This window comes from Meles meles, chromosome 2 (genome assembly GCF_922984935.1).
Source record: "Meles meles chromosome 2, mMelMel3.1 paternal haplotype, whole genome shotgun sequence".
Lineage (NCBI taxonomy): Eukaryota > Metazoa > Chordata > Mammalia > Carnivora > Mustelidae > Meles > Meles meles.
In genome coordinates this window covers 139,926,203-139,950,836 of record NC_060067.1, presented here as the reverse complement: position 1 = coordinate 139,950,836, position 24,634 = coordinate 139,926,203, and the positions used below count along the sequence as shown (strand labels likewise).

The following is a 24,634-nucleotide window of genomic DNA, read 5'->3' as shown; positions in this document are numbered from 1 at the left end:
CAACACCAAAAAACCCCAAGTAAATCCAATTAAAAAATGGGCAGAAGACTTGAACAGACACTTCTCCAAAGAAGACATCCATATGACCAACAGAGACATGAGAAGATACTACTCAACATCATTCATCATCAGGGAAATGAAAATCAAAACCACAATTAGATATCATCTCACACTTGTCAGAATGGCTAAAATAAAACCCTCAAGAAACAAGTGTTGGCAAGGATGTGGAGAAAAAGGAACCTTGATGCACAGTTGGTGAGAATGCTAACTATTGTAGCCACTGTGAAATAATATAGTGGTTCCTCAAAAAATTAAAAATAAAGCTACCCTAAGACCCATTAGTTGCACTACTCTGGGTGTTTAGCTAAAGAATATGAAAACATTAATTTGGAGGGAGGTAAGCGCTCCTATGCTTATTGCAGCATTATTTACAACAGCCAAACTACAGAAGCAGTCCAAGTGTCCATCAGTAGATGAAGTGGATAAAGAAGATCTGCTATATATACACAATGGGATATTACTCATTCACAAAAAGAGTGAGATCTTACTGTTTGCAAAGACATGAATCTAGCCAGAGAGTATAATGCTAAGCAAAATAAGCCAGTCAGAGAAAGGCAAATAACACACAATTTCACTTACACATGGGATTTAAGAAACAAAACAAATGAACAAAGGGGAAAAAAAGGGACAAACCAAAAAACAGACTTTTAAATATAGAGAACAAATGGATGGTTACCGGAGGAGATACTGGGGTGGAGGATGTGTGAAATAGATGAAGGGGATTAAGAGTATATTTATCTTGATGAGTACTGAGTCAATACATGAAATTGTTGAATCACTATATTGTGGAGCTGAAACTAATATAACATTGTATGTTAACCACACTGGAATTAAAAAAGAATAATAAAATAGGTCTAATATAACAAATACAACACTGTATGCTAACCAAACTGGAATTAAAAATAATAATAATAATAAAAAGGTCAGTTAGTAGATGTAGGAAAATTTTATGGATCATCGAAATTTTCTTAGTGATTTCTGATCAAACTACATAGCTAAGTAAACACCTACCCTTACAAAGTTTGTGAGAAATATTTAAGAAATTTCTGCAGTTCTCTGTTTCTGAAGTATTTTTGAAATGTAAGTTTTGACATTGAACTTGAAATGGTGCTTGTCTGTTTACATTTTTGAGCAGTTAATTATCAAAAGCACTTTAAGCAGACTGGTAGATTTAAAAATGTGAATAGGTAAATGTTAGATTTAGCTTTTTCCACTAAATCAGAGTCAGAGTCAAGCTGTCATGTGAAAAGCCTAAGATAGCAGCATGGTGTGTGTAACAGAGAAATGGTATATATGAGTACAGAATTTGGGTTGGGGCAAAATAAAACTATGAAAAAAAGATATTAAGGGAATGAGAATCTAGCTGAAAATATTTGAAACGTGTAAGTTGACTACAGATGATTACTGAACTCTGATGGCAATAACGTCCCCAGAAGTCTCGCTGTACAAGTTTGAGAAACCATCGTAAGGAAAATCCTAACAGCTATGATGAGTAAGCGTTCAGTTGGGTCATTTCCACTCCTTCCTTGAGAACATTTATCATCTCCTGTGTGATTTGCACATACTGATTAATTAAACTCCAAGTGACTAATTTTTTACTATTTGACAGATAATTACATCTCCCGTAAATCTAGTTAATAAAAGCAAGCACGGAATGTTGTAAGCCCATTTAATGATTGGCATTAGTTTTCAAGAAGAAGGTGTTCCAGCTGAGTTGTTTCCTTACTAGAAATATCCTTTTTGGAAAATACTTTAAAGATTAAGTAAAAAATCTTCTCTCCCAGAAAAATATGATAATAATTTTCAACACTTTCCATTTCATGAATATCTTAAGGTTCCTGTGCTCCAATTCCCTCAGTCTCTACTAATTCACAAAAGAAATGTGCCTGATTTTCATGATGTTAAGAAGTTGAAAGCCACAGAGTCTTTACTTGGATTCTGAGAATCAAATAAAATGTAGATGGATTTTGAAGGGTCAGGGGTGGGAGGTTGGGGGAACGGGTGGTGGGTAATAGGGAGGGCACGTTTTGCATGGAGCACTGGGTGTTGTGCAAAAACAATGAATACTGTTACGCTGAAAAAATAAATAAATTAAAAAAAATGAAAAAAAATGTAGATGGAAGTAGTGGATGTAATTACAATAATTGAATTTTAGAATATTTGTGTTAGGAGAGAATTGAGAGAAGAATGGTTCACATTCCTTAATTTACAGAGTAAATCTCATCTGAATCTCAAGAAGGTAAATAATAAATACAAGGACATACAACCATGGCTAAGAGGAAAATCATCTATATACAGAGAAAAAGGGAGATTGAGAAAGAGAAAGACAGAGACAGACATAGAGAGATTGAGAGAGAGAATAACGATTCCAACTATAGGGTAGAAGAGATTTGTTCACACTGAAGTAACCCTCAGTTATCTGGCGGGAACCACCAGTCTAAATTGCACAACCTTTAGGATGGAATTACATTTCCTTTTGTAAAATGTCTAGACATTCTCTCTGAAGTGATTTATGCCACAAATAGTTGTGAGGGGAAATGATAAACTTTTCAGTTCCCTAATTCACTTTTTATTTTTTCCCAACCTTCTAGATTTACTAATCCAAATGGTAAATCTGAAACTCCAAACAGAAGAACCATTAATGTAGAAGTTGAAAGTCAATGGGAAATCTTTAAAATATTAAAAAATCTAAGAGAAATTATACATTTAATTATATGTATAATTATTTATAAATAAGATTATGGATTAACATGAGACTTCTGATCTTCAAAAAGACTATTATTAGAGGAAATTATACTAAGATACCTCTTTTTCCTTCCATTTTTATCTTGTAATATAAGTAATTTCTATGAAATGCATATTGTTTTATACTTGTAAAGTTTATTTTACATTTTAAGAGAAATGTACTATGAAACCTTATAAGTATTTCATCCTTAAGTAAACTTAATTATTTTTCCTTGGCTTCTTATAAAATCTAGGTTTCTATTCACCCTCATTTTTTGATGTTCTATATTGGAAGGAAAACTTTACTACATTGAAAAGCTCTTTCAAAGTTAAACACAAAAACACAATTTAATGTTCCAACTCTAGAAATTGAAATTAATTAATAATACTTTATACTATAAAGTCATAATCCAAATTAGGTAAAACCATGTTAACATAAATTAGTGCATTGTTTTAAAATATGTATGTCTATATAGATAATATTACTATATATATAAATATGCATACTCACATATACACTTTATCAATAATAAAGCATTATTATTTAATTTCATGGAAAAGGAACTGCAATTATGAATAAGATTGATTGCCTTATTACATTGAGAGAATATTGTTCACTGATTATTTCCCTCATGACTTATTTTCTGTCATGCTTAATTTTCAGAACTGGTTTTTTTTCTGGAATATAAGAATCTTTGCTTTAAAAAAATCCACTGCAATCCTGATTCTAAGATGTCAGTACTTCTAAGTGAGTTATAGCTCAACTATTTAAGAGGTATAGAAATTTTAGGAGGTTATTTGGGTATTAGTCATTGACATTTTACCAAATAGAAGTATAACTGGAGTAGAGTCAAATGGGGCCGAAGATAGAAATTAGATTTAAACAATGGGGTGATAGTGTACTTAGGCCTGTTTTCATATTGTCCCTCTCATTCAGTAGATGTGTAAACATAATTTCTCTAAGCCTGGGTCTCCTTGTCTCTACATGGTGGAGATATAGCCTTTGGGTTCCTTGGAAAGCTGACTCTGAGACGGAGATCAGTGCATGTCTTATTTATTATGGAGTGTGCTTGGGAGAAACACTTATGGAAGGAAGAGGAAGGAAGCAGGATTTGAGAGCAGAAACTGGATTATGATATAGCTTTAATGGAATACAAAGTCATCCTAATAAAATACATTTTATTTCCTACCAGACAATGTATATTTTTCATCAATAAACTGAAATGATTTTCTACTTGGATATTAAGAAAATAAAAACTTGTTTGATATTAGAATGCAACTTATGGATTTACAATGGGACTGGTGGCTTTCCTTTATTAGGGGCAATGCCTGTGTCAGTATGAATGTCTGACTGGGAAATTGTTCTTTAATTTATATTTTGTAGCATTACTTGTTGAAAATTAAAAAAAATTATGACCTTTCTAAATTGAGAGAATTTTAAAGAAATTTTTGTTTAAAATCCAGTTAGTTAACACATAGTATAATATTAGTGTAATAACACAATGATTCAGTACTTTGATAATATATTAGGGGCTCATCACAAGGACCCTGGGACCATGACCCAAGCTGAAGGCAGACACTTAACCAACTAAGCCCTCCAGGAGATCCTGAAAATTTTAAATTTAACCAAAAGTGGATTTGCTTAGTACTATATCATCTTTTTCAAGTGAACAATTTGAAAAAATCCAATTAGTCCAAATTACCAATCTCTCCTTGACCTGCTGCAGTTAATATTTGGCTTTCTCAGCAACGTTTTCCTGAGGAATTTTTATTCCTAATTCAAAACTGAGCATAACTTGGGGCGCCTGGGTGGCTCAGTGGGTTAAAGCCTCTGCCTTTCGCTCGGGTAATGATCCCAGGGTCCTGGGATCGAGCCCCGCATTGGGCTCTCTGCTTGGCAGGGAGCCTGCTTCCTCCTCTCTCTCTCTCTGGCTGCTTCTCTCCCTACTTGTGATCTCTATCTGTCAAATAAATAAATAAAATCTTAAAAAAAAAACTGAGCATAACTTGGGCACACACACCCATACCACATAAAAAGAATAAAAAATAATTAAAATCTGGGGGAGTCAAGATGGCAGGGAAGTAGGAGGAGGCGGCATTTCAACCTGTAGCCTAAAGTGAGTGGATAACCTACCAAAGAACTCCGATCACCCATGAAATCAGACTGAGATCAGAATTATACACGTCTGGATCTCTACAGAAGCAGAAGACGCCAGTGGGCAGGTAAAGCGGAGTGGGAACGTATGACTGATATCGGAAGATAAACAAAAGGGGGAGGGAGCCACCAGAGGTGACTGATTGGAAAGTAACACCCCAACACGAGAGTGCTCTGCGTCTGGGGACCAGCATTAACTTGGAGTCTGGTTGAAAGCACTCAAAAAAGAGCAAAGTATCGCAGGGGTAATTGTGAGAATCAGGGCGGTTAGGGACAGGGGCTTAAGTCCTCGGACCCAGGACAGCCTCCCCTGGTGCTGAGCCAGAGAGAGTGTGGCAGAGAAACCAGATCTTGGTCCCTGAGATGCCAGCGCGCCTGAGCCGTCAGCCCACCCAAGAACGCGTGGGGTCCGGCTCCCATGAGGGGCTGGGAGCCTTGCCAGATGGCGTTCCTGAGATGCGTGCACCAGACACCCACGCCCCACACCCTCCCCTGGGAGAGGTGCTCACAGGCACTAGCCGGGAGCTCACAGACCCGGAAAAACCAGGCACTCCCAGCCCGGGCCAGCGGGAAAATCTCAGTGTGCGATCACTGCTTGGAACCTCTCTGGCAGTCTGGAGCTGCCCAGACAGCTGCCGTGGCCATGGTTTTGGGTACAAGGAGGAGATCCTGCATCCCCAGGGATGGTGACTCAGAACCTACTCTGCCAGCAGCTCTGCAGAGCATTCTGAGGCTTCTTTCTGAGAGGGAGGTCGGGGTGCAGTTTGTTCTCCTCTAAATCTCCAAAAACCATCAAAAGCTGTCAAGGCGAGAGAAAACATATGAACAAACATAAAAACCTCCAGAGAACAAAAGCCTGAAAAAAACGGTTTCCTCAGAGCCCACCCCCTTGAGGGGGGCGGGAGGACTTAACTCAGGGAACATCATTGACTGAAAACCCATGTGGCAGGCTCCTCCCTCAGAAAACCAACCAGGAAAGAAAAAAAAAAAAAAAAAAAGGACAATAGTGGAACAACCACCACTACTTCATAGATACAACTTTTATTTTTAACTCGTTATCACTATTCTGACTCATTTTTTTATACATATAGATAATTTTTAACTTATTTACTGTCACAGTGAGATGTCCAGTACATCAAATTCCTTAATAACCTTCTAACCTGAACTTTTTGATACATACACCCGTGTTTTTCTTTTGCTTTTCTATTTAAAAAAAATTTTTTTTAAATTTTAGTTTAGTTTAGTCTATTTATTATTTTTTAATTTGTATTTTTTAATATACATATAGAGTTAAACGTCAAGGTAATCCCCTTTCCCCAATCAATGCTACCCCTATAGGTAAACCAATTTTAATCCCCCTTTATCTTAGGAAAGTTGAGTCCTTTAACAAAGACATCAAGATACATCCAGGAAGAATCAAAATAACCTTCCTCGCCCACACTGAGAACTTATAAGCACTCTTCCATCTTTTTCTTCCTCCAGTGTTTCTGTGTATTTGTGTTTGTCCTGATAGTATATAAATCTTATACTTGGGGTTCTTTTGACGAGGTTCTTCCTTTTTTTGCTTTTATATATATATATTTTTTTTTTCTCTTGTCATATACTTTTTTCTTTTTCCAATTTTTTTTATAAACATATAATGTATTTTTATCCCCAGGGGTACAGGTCTGTGAGTTTTCATACTTCACAGCACTCACGATAGCACATACCCTCCCCAATGTCCATAACCCCCTCCTCCTCTCCCAACCCCACCTCCCCTCAGCAACCCCCAGTTTGTTTTGTGAGATTAAGAGTCACTTATGGTTTGTCTCCCTCCCAATCCCATCTTGTTTCATTTATTCTTCTCCTATCCCCCTAACCCCCCATGTTGCATCTCCACATCCTCATATCAGGGAGATCATATGATAGTTGTCTTTCTCCGATTGACTTATTTCACTAAGCATGATACCCTCTAGTTCCATCCATGTCATCACAAATGGCAAGATTTCATTTCTTTTGATGTCAGGTCTCAACCGGTATCAAAAGATTAGGATCATTCCCTGCATATTTTCAGACCACAATGCTCTGAAGCTAGAACTCAATCACAAGAGGAAAGCTGGAAAGAACCCAAATACATGGAGACTAAACAGCATCCTTCTAAAGAATGAATGGGTCAACCAGGAAATTAAAGAAGAATTGAAAAAATTCATGGAAACAAATGATAATGAAAACACAACAGTTCAAAATCTGTGGGACACAGCAAAGGCAGTCCTGAGAGGAAAATATATAGCGGTACAAGCCTTTCTCAAGAAACAAGAAAGGTCTCAAGTACACAACCTAACCCTACACGTAAAGGAGCTGGAGAAAGAACAAGAAAGAAACCCTAAACCCAGCAGGAGAAGAGAAATCATAAAGATCAGAGCAGAAATCAATGAAATAGAAACCAAAAAAACAATAGAAAAAATCAATGAAACTAGGAGCTGGTTCTTTGAAAGAATCAATAAGATTGATCAACCCCTGGCCAGACTCATCAAAAAGAAAAGAGAAAGGACCCAAATAAATAAAATCATGAATGAAAGAGGAGAGATCACAACTAACACCAAAGAAATACAGACAATTATAAGAACATACTATGAGCAACTCTACGCCAACAAATTGGACAATCTGGAAGAAATGGATACATTCCTAGAGACACATAAACTACCACAACTGAACCAGGAAGAAATAGAAAACCTGAACAGGCCCATAACCAGTAAGGAGATTGAAACAGTCATCCAAAATCTCCAAACAAAGAAAAGCCCTGGGCCAGACGGCTTCCCAGGGGAATTCTACCAAACATTTAAAGAAGAACTAATTCCTATTCTCCTGAAACTGTTCCAAAAAATAGAAACGGAAGGAAAACTTCCAAACTCATTTTATGAGGCCAGCATCACCTTGATCCCCAAACCAGACAAGGATCCCACCAAAAAAGAGAACTACAGACCAATATCCTTGATGAACACAGACGCAAAAATTCTCGCCAAAATACTAGCCAATAGGATTCAACAGTACATTAAAAGGATTATTCACCACGATCAAGTGGGATTTATTCCAGGGCTGCAGGGTTGGTTCAACATCCGCAAATCAATCAATGTGATACAACACATTAATAAAAGAAAGAACAAGAACCATATGATACTCTCCATAGATGCTGAAAAAGCATTTGACAAAGTACAGCATCCCTTCCTGATCAAAACTCTTCAAAGTGTAGGGATAGAGGGCACATATCATTCTCAATGGAGAAAAACTGAAAGTTTTCCGCTAAGGTCAGGAACACGGCAGGGATGTCCATTATCACCACTGCTATTCAACATAGTACTAGAAGTCCTAGCCTCAGCAATGAGAAAACAAAAAGAAATTAAAGGCATCCAAATCAGCAAAGAAGAAGTCAAACTATCACTCTTCGCAGATGATAAGATACTATATGTGGAAAACCCAAAAGACTCCACTCTTGTCATATACTTTTACCAGTCTTTTTGTTTGTCTGTTTTTGTTTGTATACTTCATAAATCTTACCCTGGGGCCCATTTGGGCTGAGCCTTCTCTTTTATCTTCCTGTTTTTTCCTGTCTCTCTCTCTCTTTTTTTTTTTCTTTTTCCTTTCTTTTTTTCTCTCGTTTGGGTGGGGAATCCTGATTGCTCAGAAGCGTTCCAGGGTGCATCTTGACTGCACCACAGTCGATACATCCAGCTACATCTGTTCAGTCATCTTTCACCAAAATGACTAGGAGGAGGAATGCCCAACAGAAGAAAAATACAGAAGATGGACCTTCTGCAACAGAGCTAATGGCTATCAACATAGACAATATGTCAGAAAAGGAATTCAGGCTAACAATTATCCAGGCAATAGCTAGGTTGGGGAAAGCCATGGATGACCAAACAGAATTGATTAGGGCAGAACTGAAAGCCACCAGGGATGATGTTCAAAATGCTCTCAATGAGTTCCAATCTAATCTAAATTCTCTAAAAGCTAGGGTAACTAAAACAGAAGATAGAATTAGTGATCTGGAGGACAAACAGATAGAGAGAAAGGAATCAGGAGGAAGCCTGGAAGAAACAGCTCAGAAGCCACGAAAACAGAATCAAGGAAATAAATGATGCCATGAAATATTCCAACATCAGAATTATTGGAATCCCTGAAGGGGAGGAGAAAGAAAGAAGTTTAGAAGATATACTGGAAGAAGTTGTCTATGAAAATTTTCCCAATCTCACGAATGGAAACAGCATTCATGTACTAGAGGCGGAATGGTTTCCCCCAAGATTATAGGTTCTTGAAAGTCCTTGCGACACCTGATAGCAAGAATGAAGAATTATAACTGTAGGCAGACCCTCTTGAAAGTAGCTAGGACAAAGAAGCTCCTTACATACAGAGGAAAGCCCATTAGAATAACGTCAGACCTGTCTACAGAGACCTGGCAAGCCAGGAAGGGCTGGCAAAATATATTCAGGGCACTAAATGAGAAGAATATGCAGCCAAGAATACTTTATCCAGCAAGACTGACATTCAAAATGGATAGAGAGATAAAGAGTTTCCAAGACCAGCAAGGCTTAAAAGACTATGCAACCACCAAGATGACACTGCAGAAAATATTAAGGGGGGTTCTATTAAAGAGAAAAAATCCTAAGAATATCATTGTACAGAAATATAGAGACAATCTACAGACAGAAAGACTTCAAAGGTAACACGATGTCAATAAAAACGTATCTATCAATAATCACTCTCAGTGTGAATGGCCTAAATGCACCCATAAAATGACACAGGGTTGCAGATTGGATAAAACATCAGGACCCATCCATATGTTGTCTACAGGAGACCCATTTTGAACCTAAAGATACACCCAGAATGAAAGTGAAGGGATGGAGAAGCATCTTTCATGCCAAAGGGCCTAGAAAGAAGGCTGGGGTATCCATTCTCATATTAGATAAATTAGATTTTAAACTAAAGACTGTAGTCAGAGATACAGAAGGACACTACATAATTCTTAAAGGGACTATCCACCAAGATGATCTAACAATTATGAATATCTACACCCCCAATATTGGAGCAGTCAATTACATAAGAAAACTGTTAATCAAGATAAAGAGTCATATTGATATGAATACATTAATAGTAGGAGATCTTAACATGCCTCTCTTGGTAATAGACAGATCATCAAAGCAGAAAATCAATAAAGAAATAAGAGCATTGAATGAAACATTGGACCAGATGGACCTCATAGATATATACAGAACATTCTACCCTAAAACAACAGAATACTTATTCTTCTCAAGTACACATGGAACCTTCTCCAGAATAGACCACATACTCAGTCACAAAGCAGGACTCAAACAATACCAAAAGACTGACATTATTCCCTGCATATTCTCAGATCACAATGCTTTGAAACTGGAGCTCAATCACAAGGAAAAGTTCAGAAGGAACTCAAACACCTGGAAGCTAAAGACCACCTTGCTTAAGAATGCTTGGATCAGGGGCGCCTGGGTGGCTCAGTGGGTTAAGCCGCTGCCTTCGGCTCAGGTCATGATCCCAGGGTCCTGGGATCGAGTCCCGCGTCGGGCTCTCTGCTCAGCAGGGAGCCTGCTTCCCTCTCTCTCTGCCTGCCTCTCTACTTGTGATCTCTCTCTGTCAAATAAATTAAAAAAAAAAAGAATGCTTGGATCAACCAGGAGATCAAAGGAGAACTTAAACAATTCATGGAAACCAATGAGAATGAAGACACTTTGGTCCAAAACCTATGGGATACAGCAAAGGCGGTTCTAAGGGGGAAATACATAGCCATCCAAGCCTCCCTCAAAAACATTGAAAAATCCAGAATACACTGGCTGTCTCTACACCTTAAAGAGAATCAACAACAAATCAAACCAACTCCACATGCAAGAAGGGAAATAATCAAGATTAGAGCAGAGATCAATGAGATAGAAACCAGAGATATAGTAGAACATATCAATGAAACTAGAAGCTGGTTTTTTGAAAGAATCAATAAGATTGATAAACCATTGGCCACACTAATCCAAAAGAAAAGAGAGAAAGCCCAAATTAATAAAATTATGAATGAAAAGGGAGAGATCACAACTAATACCAAGGAAATAGAAACAATCATCAGAAATTATTACCAACAGTTATATGCCAATAAGCTAACCAACCTAGATGAAATGGATGCATTCCTTGAAAACTATAAACTCCCAAAATTGAACCAGGAAGAAATCGACAACCTGAATAGACCGATATCTAGTAACAAGATTGAAGCAGTGATCAAAAACCTCCCAAAAAAGAAGAGCCCAGGACCTGACGGATTCCCTGGGGAATTCTACCAAACTTTCAAAGAAGAAATAACACCAATTCTCCTGAAGCAGTTTCAAAAAATTGAAGCAGAAGGAAAACTTCCAGACTCTTTTTATGAAGCCAGCATTACCCTGATCCCCAAACCAGGCAAAGACCCTACCAAAAAGGAGAATTTCAGACCAATATCACTGATGAATATGGATGCAAAGATTCTCAACAAGATCCTAGCAAACAGGATCCAGCAGCACATTAAAAAGATTATACACCGTGACCAGGTGGGATTCATCCCTGGGTTACAAGAATGGTTCAACATTCGCAAATCAATCAATGTGATAGAACAAATCAATAAGAGAAGAGAGAAGAACCACATAGTCCTCTCAATTGATGCAGAAAAAACATTTGACACAATCCAGCATCCATTCCTGATTAAAATGCTTCTAAGTATAGGGATAGAGGGAACATTCCTGAACTTCATAAAATCTATGTATGAAAGACCCACAGCAAATATCATCCTCAATGGGAAAGAGCTTACAGCCTTCCCGTTGAGATCAGGAACACGACAAGGATGCCCACTCTCACCACTCTTGTTCAACATAGTATTAGAAGTCCCAGCAACGGTAATCAAACAACAAAGAAATAAAAGGTATCCAAATTGGCAATAAAGAAGTCAAACTCTCTCTCTTCGCAGATGATATGATTCTTTAAATGGAAAACCCCAAACACTCCACCCCCAATCTGCTAGAATTCATACAGCAATTCAGTGACGTGGCAGGAGACAAAGTCAATGTACAGAAATCAGTGACTTTCTTATACACTAACAATGAAAATACAGAAAGGGAAATTAGAGAATCGATTCCATTTACTATAGCACCAAGACCCATAAGATACCTGGGAATAAACCTAACCAAAGAGGTAAAGGATCTGTACTCAAGGAACTAGAGAACACTCATGAAAGAAATTGAAGAAGACACAAAAAGATGGAAGACCATTCCATGCTCTTGGATCAGGAGAATAAACATTGTTAAAATGTCTATACTGCCTAGAGCAATCTATACTTTTAATGCCATTCCGATTAAATTCCACTGGTATTTTTCAAAGAGCTGGAGCAAATAATCTTAAAATTTGTATGGAATCAGAAGAGACCCCGAATTGCTAAGGAAATGTTGAAAAACAAAAACAAAACTGGCGGCATCACATTACCTGATTTCAAGCTGTACTACAAAACTGTGATCACCAAGACAGCATGGTACTGGCATAAAAACAGACACATAGACAGTGGAACAGAGTAGAGAGCCCAGATATGGACCCTCAACTCTATGGTCAAATAATCTTCGACAAAACAGGAAAAAATATACAGTGGAAAAAAGACAGTCTCTTCAATAAATGGTGCTGGGAAAACTGGACAGCTATAGGTAGAAGAATGAAACTCGATGATTCTCTTACACCGTACACAAAAATAAACTCGAAATGGATAAAAGACCTCAATGTGTGACAGGAATCCATCAGAATCCTAGAGGAGAACATAGGCAGTAACCTCTTTGATATCAGCCACAGCAACTTCTTTCAAGATATGTCTCCAAAGGCCAAGGAAACAAAAGCAAAAATGAACTTTTGGGATTTCATCAAGATCAAAACTTCTGCACAGCAAAGGAAACAGTCAACAAAACAAAAAGGCAACCCACGGAATGGGAGAAGTTATTTGCAAATGACAGTACAGACAAAAGGTTGACATCCAGGATGTATAAAGAACTCCTCAAACTCAACACACACAAAACAGATTATCATATCAAAAAATGGGCAGAAGATATGAACAGACACTTCTCCAATGAAGACATACAAATGGCTATCAGACACATGAAAAAATGCTCATCATCATTAGCCATCAGGGAGATTCAAATTAAAACCACACTGAGATATCACCTTACACCAGTTAGAATGGCCAAAATTAGTAAGACAGGAAACAACGTGTGCTGGAGAGGATGTGGAGAAAGGGGAACCCTCTTACACTATTGGTGGGAATGCAAGTTGGTATAGCCACTTTGGAGAACAGTGTGGAGATTCCTCAAGAAATTAAAAATAGAGCTACCCTATGACCCTGCAATTGCACTACTGGGTATTTACCCCAAAGATACAGATGTAGTGAAAAGAAGGGCCATCTGTACCCCTATGTTTATAGCAGCAATGACCATGGCCGCCAAACTGTGGAAAGAAGCAAGATGCCCTTCAACGGATGAATGGATAAGGAAGATGTGGTCCATATACAGGATGGAGTATTATGCCTCCATCAGAAAGGCTGAATACCCAACTTTTGTAGCAACATGGACAAGACTGGAAGAGATTATGCTGAGTGAAATAAATCAAGCAGATAGAGTCAAGTCTCATATGGTTTCACGTATTTGTGGAGCATAACAAATAACATGGAGGACATGAGATGGAGGAGAAGGGAGTTGAGGGAAATATAGAATTTACTGTTAAACTGGAGTTTTCTGTCCTAGTTTTTGAAAATGAAACATATGTTTTCTTAGTAATGCAAAATGATGTGAAGTTTTGAATTTCATACCTGGGCCAGATTCATGAGTGTATCTCTGAAGTGTCCTGAGGTTTCTGAGTAAATGTCTTCTTGAAGGTTGCTGCTGTATTCTAGGAAAAACAAAACAAAACAAAACAAAACAAAACAAAAAAAAAACCTTCCATGTTAAAGGTGAGATTTACTAGAGTACCATATATCAACATACTTTGGATAAGTTAATATTATTTCCCCAGTTGTGAGTGGAAAGCATGGGAAACACAAGCTATTGACATTATTGTCTCTTAAATGCCTTCTACTCAGATGAAGTCAATCTCCTAAAGACTCCACCAAAGACATGTGGACACCTAACAGTAACATAGGACAAGTCTTCTTTCTTAAAAAATTATTATCTTTATCCCAAAATTGAAAAACAATATGGAGAGTCATTTCAAGTTCTCTAATTCTCAAAATTTGAAATTCTGCATTCTATTTCCATAGACTGATATCCATACCAGCACTTTTCCCAAGTGCTTTGTCTCCTTTTAATATTTTATGTGAGGGTTCTTACTTCATTCCCTTTGGGAAATTCCCATTGTTCTTGTTCAAATGCAACAGGGCTAACTGTCTAGAATAGTTTCTTGACATTCAATGGGAAGTAATACACACTGCAAAGCCACTTAAGGCTTTAAACTTTTTTGAAAATGATGATAGTTATCTTTTCTACTTTTAAAATATGTAAAAATCAGATTTTAAGATAGATCACAGTGATTATGAGATTTAAAGTGGAGTAGTTACCCATATTTGTAGAATTTGCTGAGTGGTTATTGTCCTTTCCTATCTTTTTCTATATACCTGGTCTATACTGGGTCAGAAATAAAATGCTCCTGAAGCTCGGTGCTGTGAACTTGCCTGCATTAATATAAACACTCACCTCATAGAAACTTGCAATTACTTTCCTGGAAACTTTGCTTAATTTGATTGTCTAGAGAATCGTTTCAGTTTTGATAACCTAATCATCAATTTTACTTACTGAGTTAATTGGTCTTGAGTGAGTGATATTTCAAACATAAAAGTGTCTTAGAAAAAATTTAAAAACACATAAACTGAAATATTTTGTGTTATTTGAAAAATATAAAGTTTATATGTGTGTAAAATATAGTTCCTTACGCAAACAGTAGGCTTCTTGCATTTGGAAAATTTCTCCATTTGTTCTTGAAGCTAAAATATCAATGAGGCAATTTTCTTCAGTGCCTGCTCCCTGTAATACAGAGAAAGGGAGAAATACAAAGGCAGTTGTACTGGGAATAATAGTGCATCTTATGAATAATAAGGATTTACAACATTCCTGGTATTCTGAGAGGTGATAGAAGAGAAAGAAAAGGTGCTTGGGATAAAGATAGGCCCAGTTTAGTTCTGGCTCTGCTATTTACTAGTCACTTGAACCTCAGAAGATACTATTTTCTTTCTTTCTTTTTCTTTCTTTTTAAATGTTTTTTAAAGCTTTTATTTACTTACTTGACAGACAGAGATCACGAGTAGCTAGAGAGGGGGGGGAAGCAGGCTCCCTGCTTAGCAGAGAGCCAGAGGTGGGACTCTACCCCAGGACCCTGAGATCATGACTTGAGCTAAAGGCAGAGGCTTAACCCACTGAGCCACCCAGGCACCCTGATACTATTTTCCAAAACCCTGTTCCTTCATTTAGAATAAAACAATATGGACATTTCTAAATAAAATGGTAAAAGATATTTGAACAAGGCTCATGACGCTCATCTTTTTTTTTTTTTCTTCTGCTAGAATATCAGTCTTTGGAAAGCTGAAATTAGAATCAGGGTCTCCAAGGTTTCTAAAGATATTTCAGGGCCTGCTCCCTGCCTCTCCCTAAATGTGAATTTTTTTAATATTAACATATAATGTATTATTTGCCCCAGGGATACAGGTCTGTGAATTATCAGTCTTACAGATTTCATAGCACTCACTATGGCACATACCCTCCTCAATGTCCATAACCCAGACACCCTATACCTACCCCCCACCTCCCAGCAACCCTCAGTTTGTTTCATGAGATTAAGAATCTCTTATGGTTTGTCTCCCTCCCAACCCCATCTTATTCCATTTTTTCTCTCCCTACCCACCATGAACACCAGCCCTGCTACTTAAATTCCTTGTATCAGAGAGATCATATGTTAATTGTCTCTCTCTTATTGACTCATTTTGCTTAGCATAATACCCTATAGCTCCATCCATGTCATTGCAAATGAAAGATTCCATTTTTGATGGCTGCATAGTATTCCTTTCTCTCTCTCTCTCTCTCTGTGTGTGTGTGTGTGTGTGTGTGTGTGTATCTCATATCTTCTTTATGCATTCTTCTGTTGATGGACATCTAGTCTCTTTCCGTATTTTGACTATTGTGGACATTGCTGCTATAAACATTGGGGTGCATGTGCCCCTTCGGATCACTACATTTGTATCTTTAGGGTAAATACCTGGTAGTGTGATTGCTGGGTTGTAGGGTAGCTTTATATTCAACTTTTTGAGGAACCTCCATACTGTTTTCCAGAGTGGTTGCTCCAGATTACATTCTCACCAACAGTATAGGAGAGTTATCCTTTCTCCACATCCTCACCAACATTTGTCCTTTTCTGACTTGTTAATTTTAGCCGTTCTGACTGGTGTAAAGTGGTATCTCACTATGATTTTGATTTGCATTTCCCTGATGCTGAGTGATGTTGAGCTCACTCAACATGTTCACATGAACTCTTTCATGTGTCTGTTGGCCATCTGGATGTCTTCTTTGCATAAATGTCTGTTCATGTCTTCTGCATATTTTGTGATTGGATTATTTGTTCTGTGGGTGTTGAGTTTGATAAGGTCTTTATAGATTTTGGATACTAGCCCTTTATCTGACATGTCATTTGCAAATATCTTCTCCCATTCTGTCAGTTGTCTTTTGGTTCTGTTGACTGTTTCCTCTGCTGTGTGAAAGCTTTTTGTCTTGATGAAGTCCCAATAGTTCATTTTTGCCCTTGCTTTCCTTGTTTTTGGTGATGTTTCTAGGAAGAAGTTGCTGAGGCTGAGGTCGAAGAGGTTGCTGCCTGTGTTCTCCTCAAGGAATTTGATGGATTCCTGTCTCATATGAAGTTCTTTCATCCATTTTCAGTCTATTTTTGTGTGGTGTAAGGAAATGGTCCAGTTTCATTCTTTGGCATTTGGCAGTCCAATGTTCCCAACACCATTTGTTGAAGAGACTGTCTTTTTTCCATTGGACATTCTTTCCTACATTGTCAAAGATTAGTTGACTATAGACCTGGGTTCTCTATTCTGTTCCATTGATCTACGTGTCTGTTTTTGTGCCATATACTATTTTGATGATTACAACTTTGTAATAGAGATTGAGGTCTGGAATTGTGATGCTGCCAACTTTTGTTTTCTTTTTCAATATTCCTCTGGCCATTTGGGGCCTTTTCTAGTTCCATATAAATTTTAGGATTACTTGTTCCATTTCTTTGAAGAAAATTGATGGTATTTTGATAGATTGCATTAAATGTGTAGATTGCTTTAGGTAGCATAGACATTTTCACAATATTTGTTCTTCCAATCCATGAGCATGGAACATTTTTCCATTTCTTTGTGTCTTCCTCAATTTTTTTCATGGGTACTTTAGTTTTCTGAGTACAGGTTCTTTGCCTCTTTGGTTAGGTTTATTCCTAGGTATCTTATGGTTTTGGGTGCAAATATAAATGGGCTTGACTCCTTAATTTCTCTTTCTTCTGTTTTGCTGTTGGTGTATTGAAATGAAACTGATTTCTGTGCATTGATTTTATATCCTTACACTTCACTGAATATCTGTATGAGTTCTAGCAGTTTTGGCATGGAGTCTTCTGGGTTTCCCACATAAAGTGTCATATCATCTGCAAAGAGTAAGAGTTTGACTTTTTCCTTGCTGATTTGGATGCCTTTTATTTCTGATTGTTGTCAGATTGTCTGATTGTTGAGGCTAGGACTTCTAGTACTATGTTGAATAGCAGTGGCAATAGTGGACAGCCCTGCCATGTTCCTGACCTTAGGGGAAAAGCTCTCAGTTTTTCCCCATGAGAATGATGTTCGTTGTGGGTTTTTCATAGATGGCTTTGATGATATTGAGGTATGTGCCCTCTATCCCTACACTTTGAAGAGTTTTGATCAAGAAAGGACGCTATGCTTTGTCAAATGCTTTTTCTGCATCTATTGAGAGTATCATATTGTTCTGGTTTTTCTTTTATTAATGTATTGTATCACATTGATTAATTTGCAGACGTTGAACCAAACTTGCAGCACAGGAATAAATCCCACTTGGTTGTGGTGAATAATCCTTTTAATGTACTGTTGGATGCTATTGGCTAGTATTTTGGTGAGAATTTTTGCATCTGTGTTCATCAAGGATATTGGTCTATAATTCTCCTTTTAGATGGGGTGCTTGTCTGGTTTAGGGATCAAGGTAATGATGGCCTCATAAAATGAGTTTGGAAGTTTTCCTTCCATTTCAATTTTTTGGAACAGTTTCAGGAGAATAGTAATTAATTCTTTAAATGTTTGGTAGAATTCCCCTGGGAAGCCATATGGCCCTGGGCTCATGTTTGTTGGGATTTTTTTTTTTAAGATTTTATTTATTTATTTGACAGACAGAGATCACAAGTAGGCAGAGAGAGAGGAGGAAGCAGGCTCCATGCTGAGCAGAGAGCCCAATGTGGGGCTTTATTCCAGGACCCTGGGATCATGACCTGAGCCGAAGGCAGAGGCTTAACCCTCTGAGCCACCCAGGTGCCCCTGTTGGAATATTTTTGATGACTGGTTCAATCTCCTTACTGGTTATGGGTCGGTTCAGGTTTTCTATTTCTTTCTGGTTCAGTTTTGGTAGTTTATACCTCTCTAGGAATGGATCCATTTCTTCCAGATTGTCAAATTTGCTGGTGTATAGTTGCTCATAATATGTTCTTATAATTGTTTGTTTTTCTTTGTTGTTGCTTGTGATTTCTTCTCTTTCATTCATGACTTTATTAATTTGGGTCCTTTCTTTTTCTTTTTATAAGCCTGGCCAAACTTTTATCAATCTTTCAAAGGACAAGCTCCTAGTTTTGTTGATTTGTTTTACCGTTCTTTTGGTTTTCTTTCATTGATTTCTGCTCTGACCTTTATTATTTCTCTTCTCCTGCTGGCTATAGGCTTTCTTTGCTGTTCTTTCTCCAGCTCCTTTAGGTGTAGGGTTAGGTTGTGTACTTGAGACCTTTCTTGTTTCTTGAGAAAGGACTGTATTCCTATATACTTTCTTCTCAGGACCACATTTGCTGTGTCCCAAAGATTTTTGAACACTTGTGTTTTCATTTTCATTTGTGTCCAAGAATTTTTCAATTCTTCTTCAATTTCCTGGTTGACCAATCATTATTTAGTAGGATGCTCTTTAGCTTCCATGTATTTGAGTTCTTTCCAACTTTCCTCTTGTGATTGAGTTCCAGCTTCAGAGCATTGTGGTCCGAAAATATGCAGGGAACGATCCAATCTTTTGGTACTGTTTGAGACATGATTTGTGACTCAGGATGTGATCTATTCTGAAGAATGTTCCATGTGCAGTAGAGAAGAATGTGTATTCTGTTTTTTTTGGGGGGGGGGAATGGAATGTTCTAAATATATCTCTGTTGTCTATCTGGTCTACTGTGTCATTTAAAGCTTTTATTTCCTTGTTGATCTTTTGTTTAGATGATCTGTCCATTTTGGTGAGGGGAGTGTTAATAATAAATAATAACATATATAATAAATAATAAAAATTATTATCATATTATTGTTGCTGTGTTCCTTTGATTTTATTAATTGATTTATGTAATTGACCCTTCTCTCTCAAATTCTCCCCTCATGATCTAGTAGTTGTTTATCTCTTTTTCTCAGCTTCTTTATTCTCCATCATTTGGTCTTCTATATCATTAATTCTCTCTTATGCCTCATTTATCCTCGCAGTTAGAGCCTCCATTTTTTATTTCACCTCAGTAATAGCCTTTTCAATTTTGACTTGGTTAGGTTTTAGTTCTTTTAATTCTCCAGAAAGGGATTCTCTAGTATCTTCTACGCTTTTTTTCAAGTCCAGCTAGTACCTTGATAATTGTCATTCTGAACTCTAGTTCTGACATGTTACTAATGTCTGTATTGATTAGGTCCCTAGCCATCGGTATTGCCTCTTTTTTTTTTTTTGTGGTGAGTTTTTCCACCTTGTCATTTTATCCGGTAAGAATAGATGAATGAGAGAACAAAACCCTAAAGGGTAGCATTGACCCCAGAAAAATATACACTAGCCAACTCGGAAGAGACCCAAAACTGGGGGGAGAAGAAAGGGGAGAAAAAAGAGAAAAAAATATATATATATTAGATTGGCGAATAGAACAGAGCCACACACTTGATTTTGGTTGTATTTTGGTCTGTTAGAAGAAACTACCTCCCAAAATTTTAAAGAAAGACAAACTTATATATATACAAAAATAAGGGTAAACATGATCATGGGAAGGAATATGACTGTGAAAATGAAAATTAAAAAATGGTTCTAAAAAGGAATTGATAAGAAGTTTATTGAAAAAAGAAAATTAAGGGGCGCCTGGGTGGCTCAGTGGATTAAGCCGCTGCCTTCGGCTCAGGTCATGATCTCAGGGTCCTGGGATCGAGCCCCACATCGGGCTCTCTGCTCCGCAGGGAGCCTGCTTCCTCCTCTCTCTCTGCCTGCCTCTCTGCCTACTTGTGATCTCTCTCTCTGTCAAATAAAAAAAAAAAAAAGAATGTGATCAGACTGGAGACTAGAACAAAGTCATGCACTATATTTTCATCTATTAGAAGAGATTTTATCCCAAAACTTTAAAGAAAAAAAACCCTATATGTATACAAAAAATAAAATGCAATAAAATGCAAAAAAATAAAATACAATGAAGGGATAAAATATAACTATAACAATGAGAATTTAAAAATATTTTAAAAGAAGTATTGATAAGATAAAATAGTCAAAAAAAAAACATTAAAATAGGAAAGAGGAGGGGCACCTGAGTGGCTCAGTGGGTTAAAGCCTCTGCCTTCGGCTCAGGTCATGATTTCAGGGTCCTGGGATCGAGCCCCGCATCGAGCCCCGCATCGGGCTCTCTTTTCCGCAGGGAGCCTGCTTCCTCCTCTCTCTCTGCCTGCCTCTCTGCCTGCTTGTGATTTCTCTCTGCCAAATAAATAAAATATTTAAAAAAAATAAAATAGGAAAGAGGAAAAATTTTAAAAAATAGAATAAGAAAAAAATAAAATTAAAAAAATTTAACTTTGAAAGACTAAAGGATCATGGGGAAAAGGTCATGAATTCTATGTGTTACTTTCTCCTAGTTCTGGAGTTCTGCAGTTATCATTGATTAGTGAACTTGGTCTTGCTGGATGCTTTTGCTGATCTTCTGGGGGAGGGGTCTGTTGCAGTGATTCTCAAATGTCTTTGCTTGAGGCAGAATTGCACCGACCTTCCTAGGGGTCAGGCTAAGTAATCAGCTCTGCTTTGTTCTTGGTAGCTTTTGTTCCCTCAATGCTTTCTGTATGGGAATGAAGATGGCAGCCTCCCAGTATCCAGTCCCATAGGAGCCAAGAGCTCAGAGCACCACTCCTCAGTGCACCCTCAGAGAAAAACAGTCAATCCCTCCTGTCTCCCTCGTTTCCAGCTACACTCTGAGCTCAACCAGCCTGTGACTGAGTGTTTCTGTCTCTGGTGCACGGCCCTATTTGGAGTCTCCAAACCCAGCAGATTCCTGTAATGCACTCCTACACCACTCCTCTTGGAGGAGGCATGTGAGTCTCCCTGGATCTGCTGCGTATTGTGTCCCTTCCCAAAAAGCAGTGGCCAGACTGTGTCTTGGATCATGGTTTAGGGTAACAATGAGCTGAGAGCCCACAGTTCAGCTCTGTCTCTGTAGCCAGTTTTTCCCTATTCCCATACATGGGAGCTCTGCCATACTCAGACACTCCTTGTCTTTTTGTGACCCTGCAGATCCTGAGACCACGCTGTCTCCATGAGGGTTCCACCTCCCTCTTAGCCTCTGGAGCAACGTCCCTCAGTGGAGTAGTAGACTTCTACTGTGCTCTACCTTGCTGGGATCTAGTCCCTCCCCCCACAGCCTATCTTCCCGAATGTTCCCTCAGGTTCACTTCACATTTCCTACCTTCCAGAAAGTGTCAATTTTCTGTTCCTAGAATTGCTTCTCTTCTCTCTCCTGTTGAGTCTGTAGGTGTTCAGAATCATTTGATATTTATCTAGCTGAATTCCTGGGGCCTGATGATATTTAGGCCTCCTTCTCCTCCACTATCTTGCTCCTCCTCTAAATGTGGATTTTTGTACCATTTGTCTAAGCATTGGACTAGGTACTTTTTACAGTCTCTTACATCTATATGCATCCATTTTTCTGCTCTAGTGATTACAAAGACAACACATCTTCCAGAAAGTTTCATAACTCCTTACCATTCCATGTGATACTGATAAAATACAACAGTTTATCTAAAGAGTTACCTAAGACTTCCTTCTTATAGGTTGTAGTCACATCATTTTGTAAGAGGTAGGAATTACCATATGCAGCTTAGAAAAAAGCAGTTGGTTGAAATGTATATGAATTTTATACAATGTCTATTCTCATCTGCAAACATGATGGCCAAAATCCAGGTTCTCTTAATTTGTTCCCCTTTCCTCCTCTCTGTCAACATTGTTCACAGATTGAGTAATCTGTTCATTGGCAGGCATTGTATTGGAATGATTGCACAGTTCTGCAGGTGTTTAATATCGGCATTTGGAAAGATGTAAAAAGTCTTTTGTACCCTATCCCTAGCCAACAAAGTCTCTAACAAATCTGTAGTCAATTTATTTCATGGAAATGACTTTTCTGTAAGGAAGAATTAGATTCTTCAGAAGTAAAATTTTTATACATTTGAGCAATAGTTTTTGTAAAGGAATAACTTAAGTTCACAAAAATAAGCAAAGATGTCATCTATATTTTGTCTCTGACTCAGTATCCTATTTTTACTTAGTGAGTCCAGTTTTTACAAATAATTTAAAGAGATTCACATGATTTAGAACATTTTTGCTTATTATATGAGTACATACCAGGGAGAGATGAATATGAATAGCCCTGTAAACTTATTCAGGTTTTTCTTTTGGTAGATTGGCATCGAGCTGGGTCAGTGGATTTGAGTTTGTACAGCGAAAGAACAGGCTGATCCCAGCTACTAGAGTGCAGAGGTCCCTCGTCCTAACATGGTCACTTCTCCTGAGTGCAGCATTTTCATTGTTTAATTTTTGCTCAGATATTCCCTCCCTTACCCCTGATCACACAGTAACATCACAGGACAGTTCCCTTTCTACTGAAATACTGCCTTGTACTTATTACAGGTATATTTTTTTGTTAGATCACTACCTTCATGGCATGCCAGAGGTCATGAGCATCGTAAGATGGCGGTGGGTACATGAGGCCAACCATGACGTCTTTGAAGTGATCTGAAAGTTTCTCCTTCAGGTCACCAATTAGGTCCTATGAATGGAAAAGTAAATACTTTTATTACATTAGTTACCAATTTTATAGGAGAAATGGGATAATTACAGAAAGTCTTCTACTAGGATTTTCTTTTCTATGTCATTTCATGTAGTAAAAAGCCAGGTTTTGATGCACCTATATGTACATACATGCACAGACATGGATTATAGGAATGATGGACTTGAAAATGGTTAGTGTAATCATCTCTGCATGAGAGGTCATCTACATGGACATTTTAGTCATGTAAAAATAAAATGATCTTCTTTTCCTAATCCCTACACCAACTTCTCTGTTGATCTCATTATGAAAATAAGTAAAAATTGTAACCTAAAAACATTGTTGTTGGGAATTCTTAGTTTTCTTGTGTGGAATTAATGAAATATTAGACCTTAAATAAAATATGCATTTTATTTTATCATTGCAGCAGGGTCTTTTAGCAGGAGTTTCTGGTTATCCTATTGCCAAAAGCTTGCATAAATGAGTTGAGTAATCTAAGAACTTTCATCAAATAGCCACATTAATATGTATATTTTATAAATACTAAAAATTAAACAGTTAAGGAAAAGAAGAAGCATGCTGAATGTTTGTTCTTGGAATACATATTACAGAATTATGAGATTGATCATTTTAATTTTGACTTTTATTTTACTAGTGTAGAATAGATATTTTAAAAACATACATGCTAGGGGTGCCTGGGTGGTTCAGTAGTTAAGCATCTGCCTTTGGCTCAAGTCATAATCCAGGGGTCCTGGGATGGAGCCTGAGATATAGTTCCAAGTCAGGCTCCCTGCTCAGTGGGAAATCTACTTCTCTCTCTCCCTCCACTCTTCTTCTCCTTCTGCCCCTCTCCCTGCTCATGCTCTACCTCAAATAAATAAATAAAATTAAAAAAAAATATACATATATATATATATGTTAGATGTATTTTTGGTAAGGTTACAAAGGTATCTAAAAGATGTTTAAAACTTAACATTTCTTGCTAAAACATATAGTATATTAAGTTTTACTTTAAAAAATACAATATTTTAGTTCTGAAGTGATTCAATGATAGAATTCAAGTGAAAGATGCCAATGAGGCACATGTTTTATTAGGACAAAAATAAAATAGTCATAATTTTTATTTTATTTTGTATAATCTGAAAATACCATTCCTATATTGTGGATTTTCTTTTTAGCAAACAAAAGCACTTATCTAATAAGGTGGTAACTGGTAATACAGAGAATCTGTTGAATTTTTGCTAAGGTCAGTGTACTCATTAAATGAGCAATTAATAATGTCTAGAGTTGTGTGTGCTTGGAGTGTATACAAGAAGCATGAGATCCCCTCTTCCATAG

General features: G+C 37.5%; 1 protein-coding gene across 1 annotated transcript in view; it reads right to left on the bottom strand.

The window, feature by feature from the left end:
- Window positions 1-24,634, bottom strand: part of ANXA10 (annexin A10) — a 116,914-nt gene that overhangs the window by 15,940 nt on the left and 76,340 nt on the right. The window contains exons 4-6 of the mRNA XM_045997667.1: window positions 23,183-23,296; window positions 14,916-15,006; window positions 13,800-13,879 (exon numbers count right to left, since the gene is read on the bottom strand). Of these exons, the coding sequence (XP_045853623.1) occupies window positions 13,800-13,879; window positions 14,916-15,006; window positions 23,183-23,296 (285 nt within the window). The remainder of the gene's footprint in view (window positions 1-13,799; window positions 13,880-14,915; window positions 15,007-23,182; window positions 23,297-24,634) is intronic.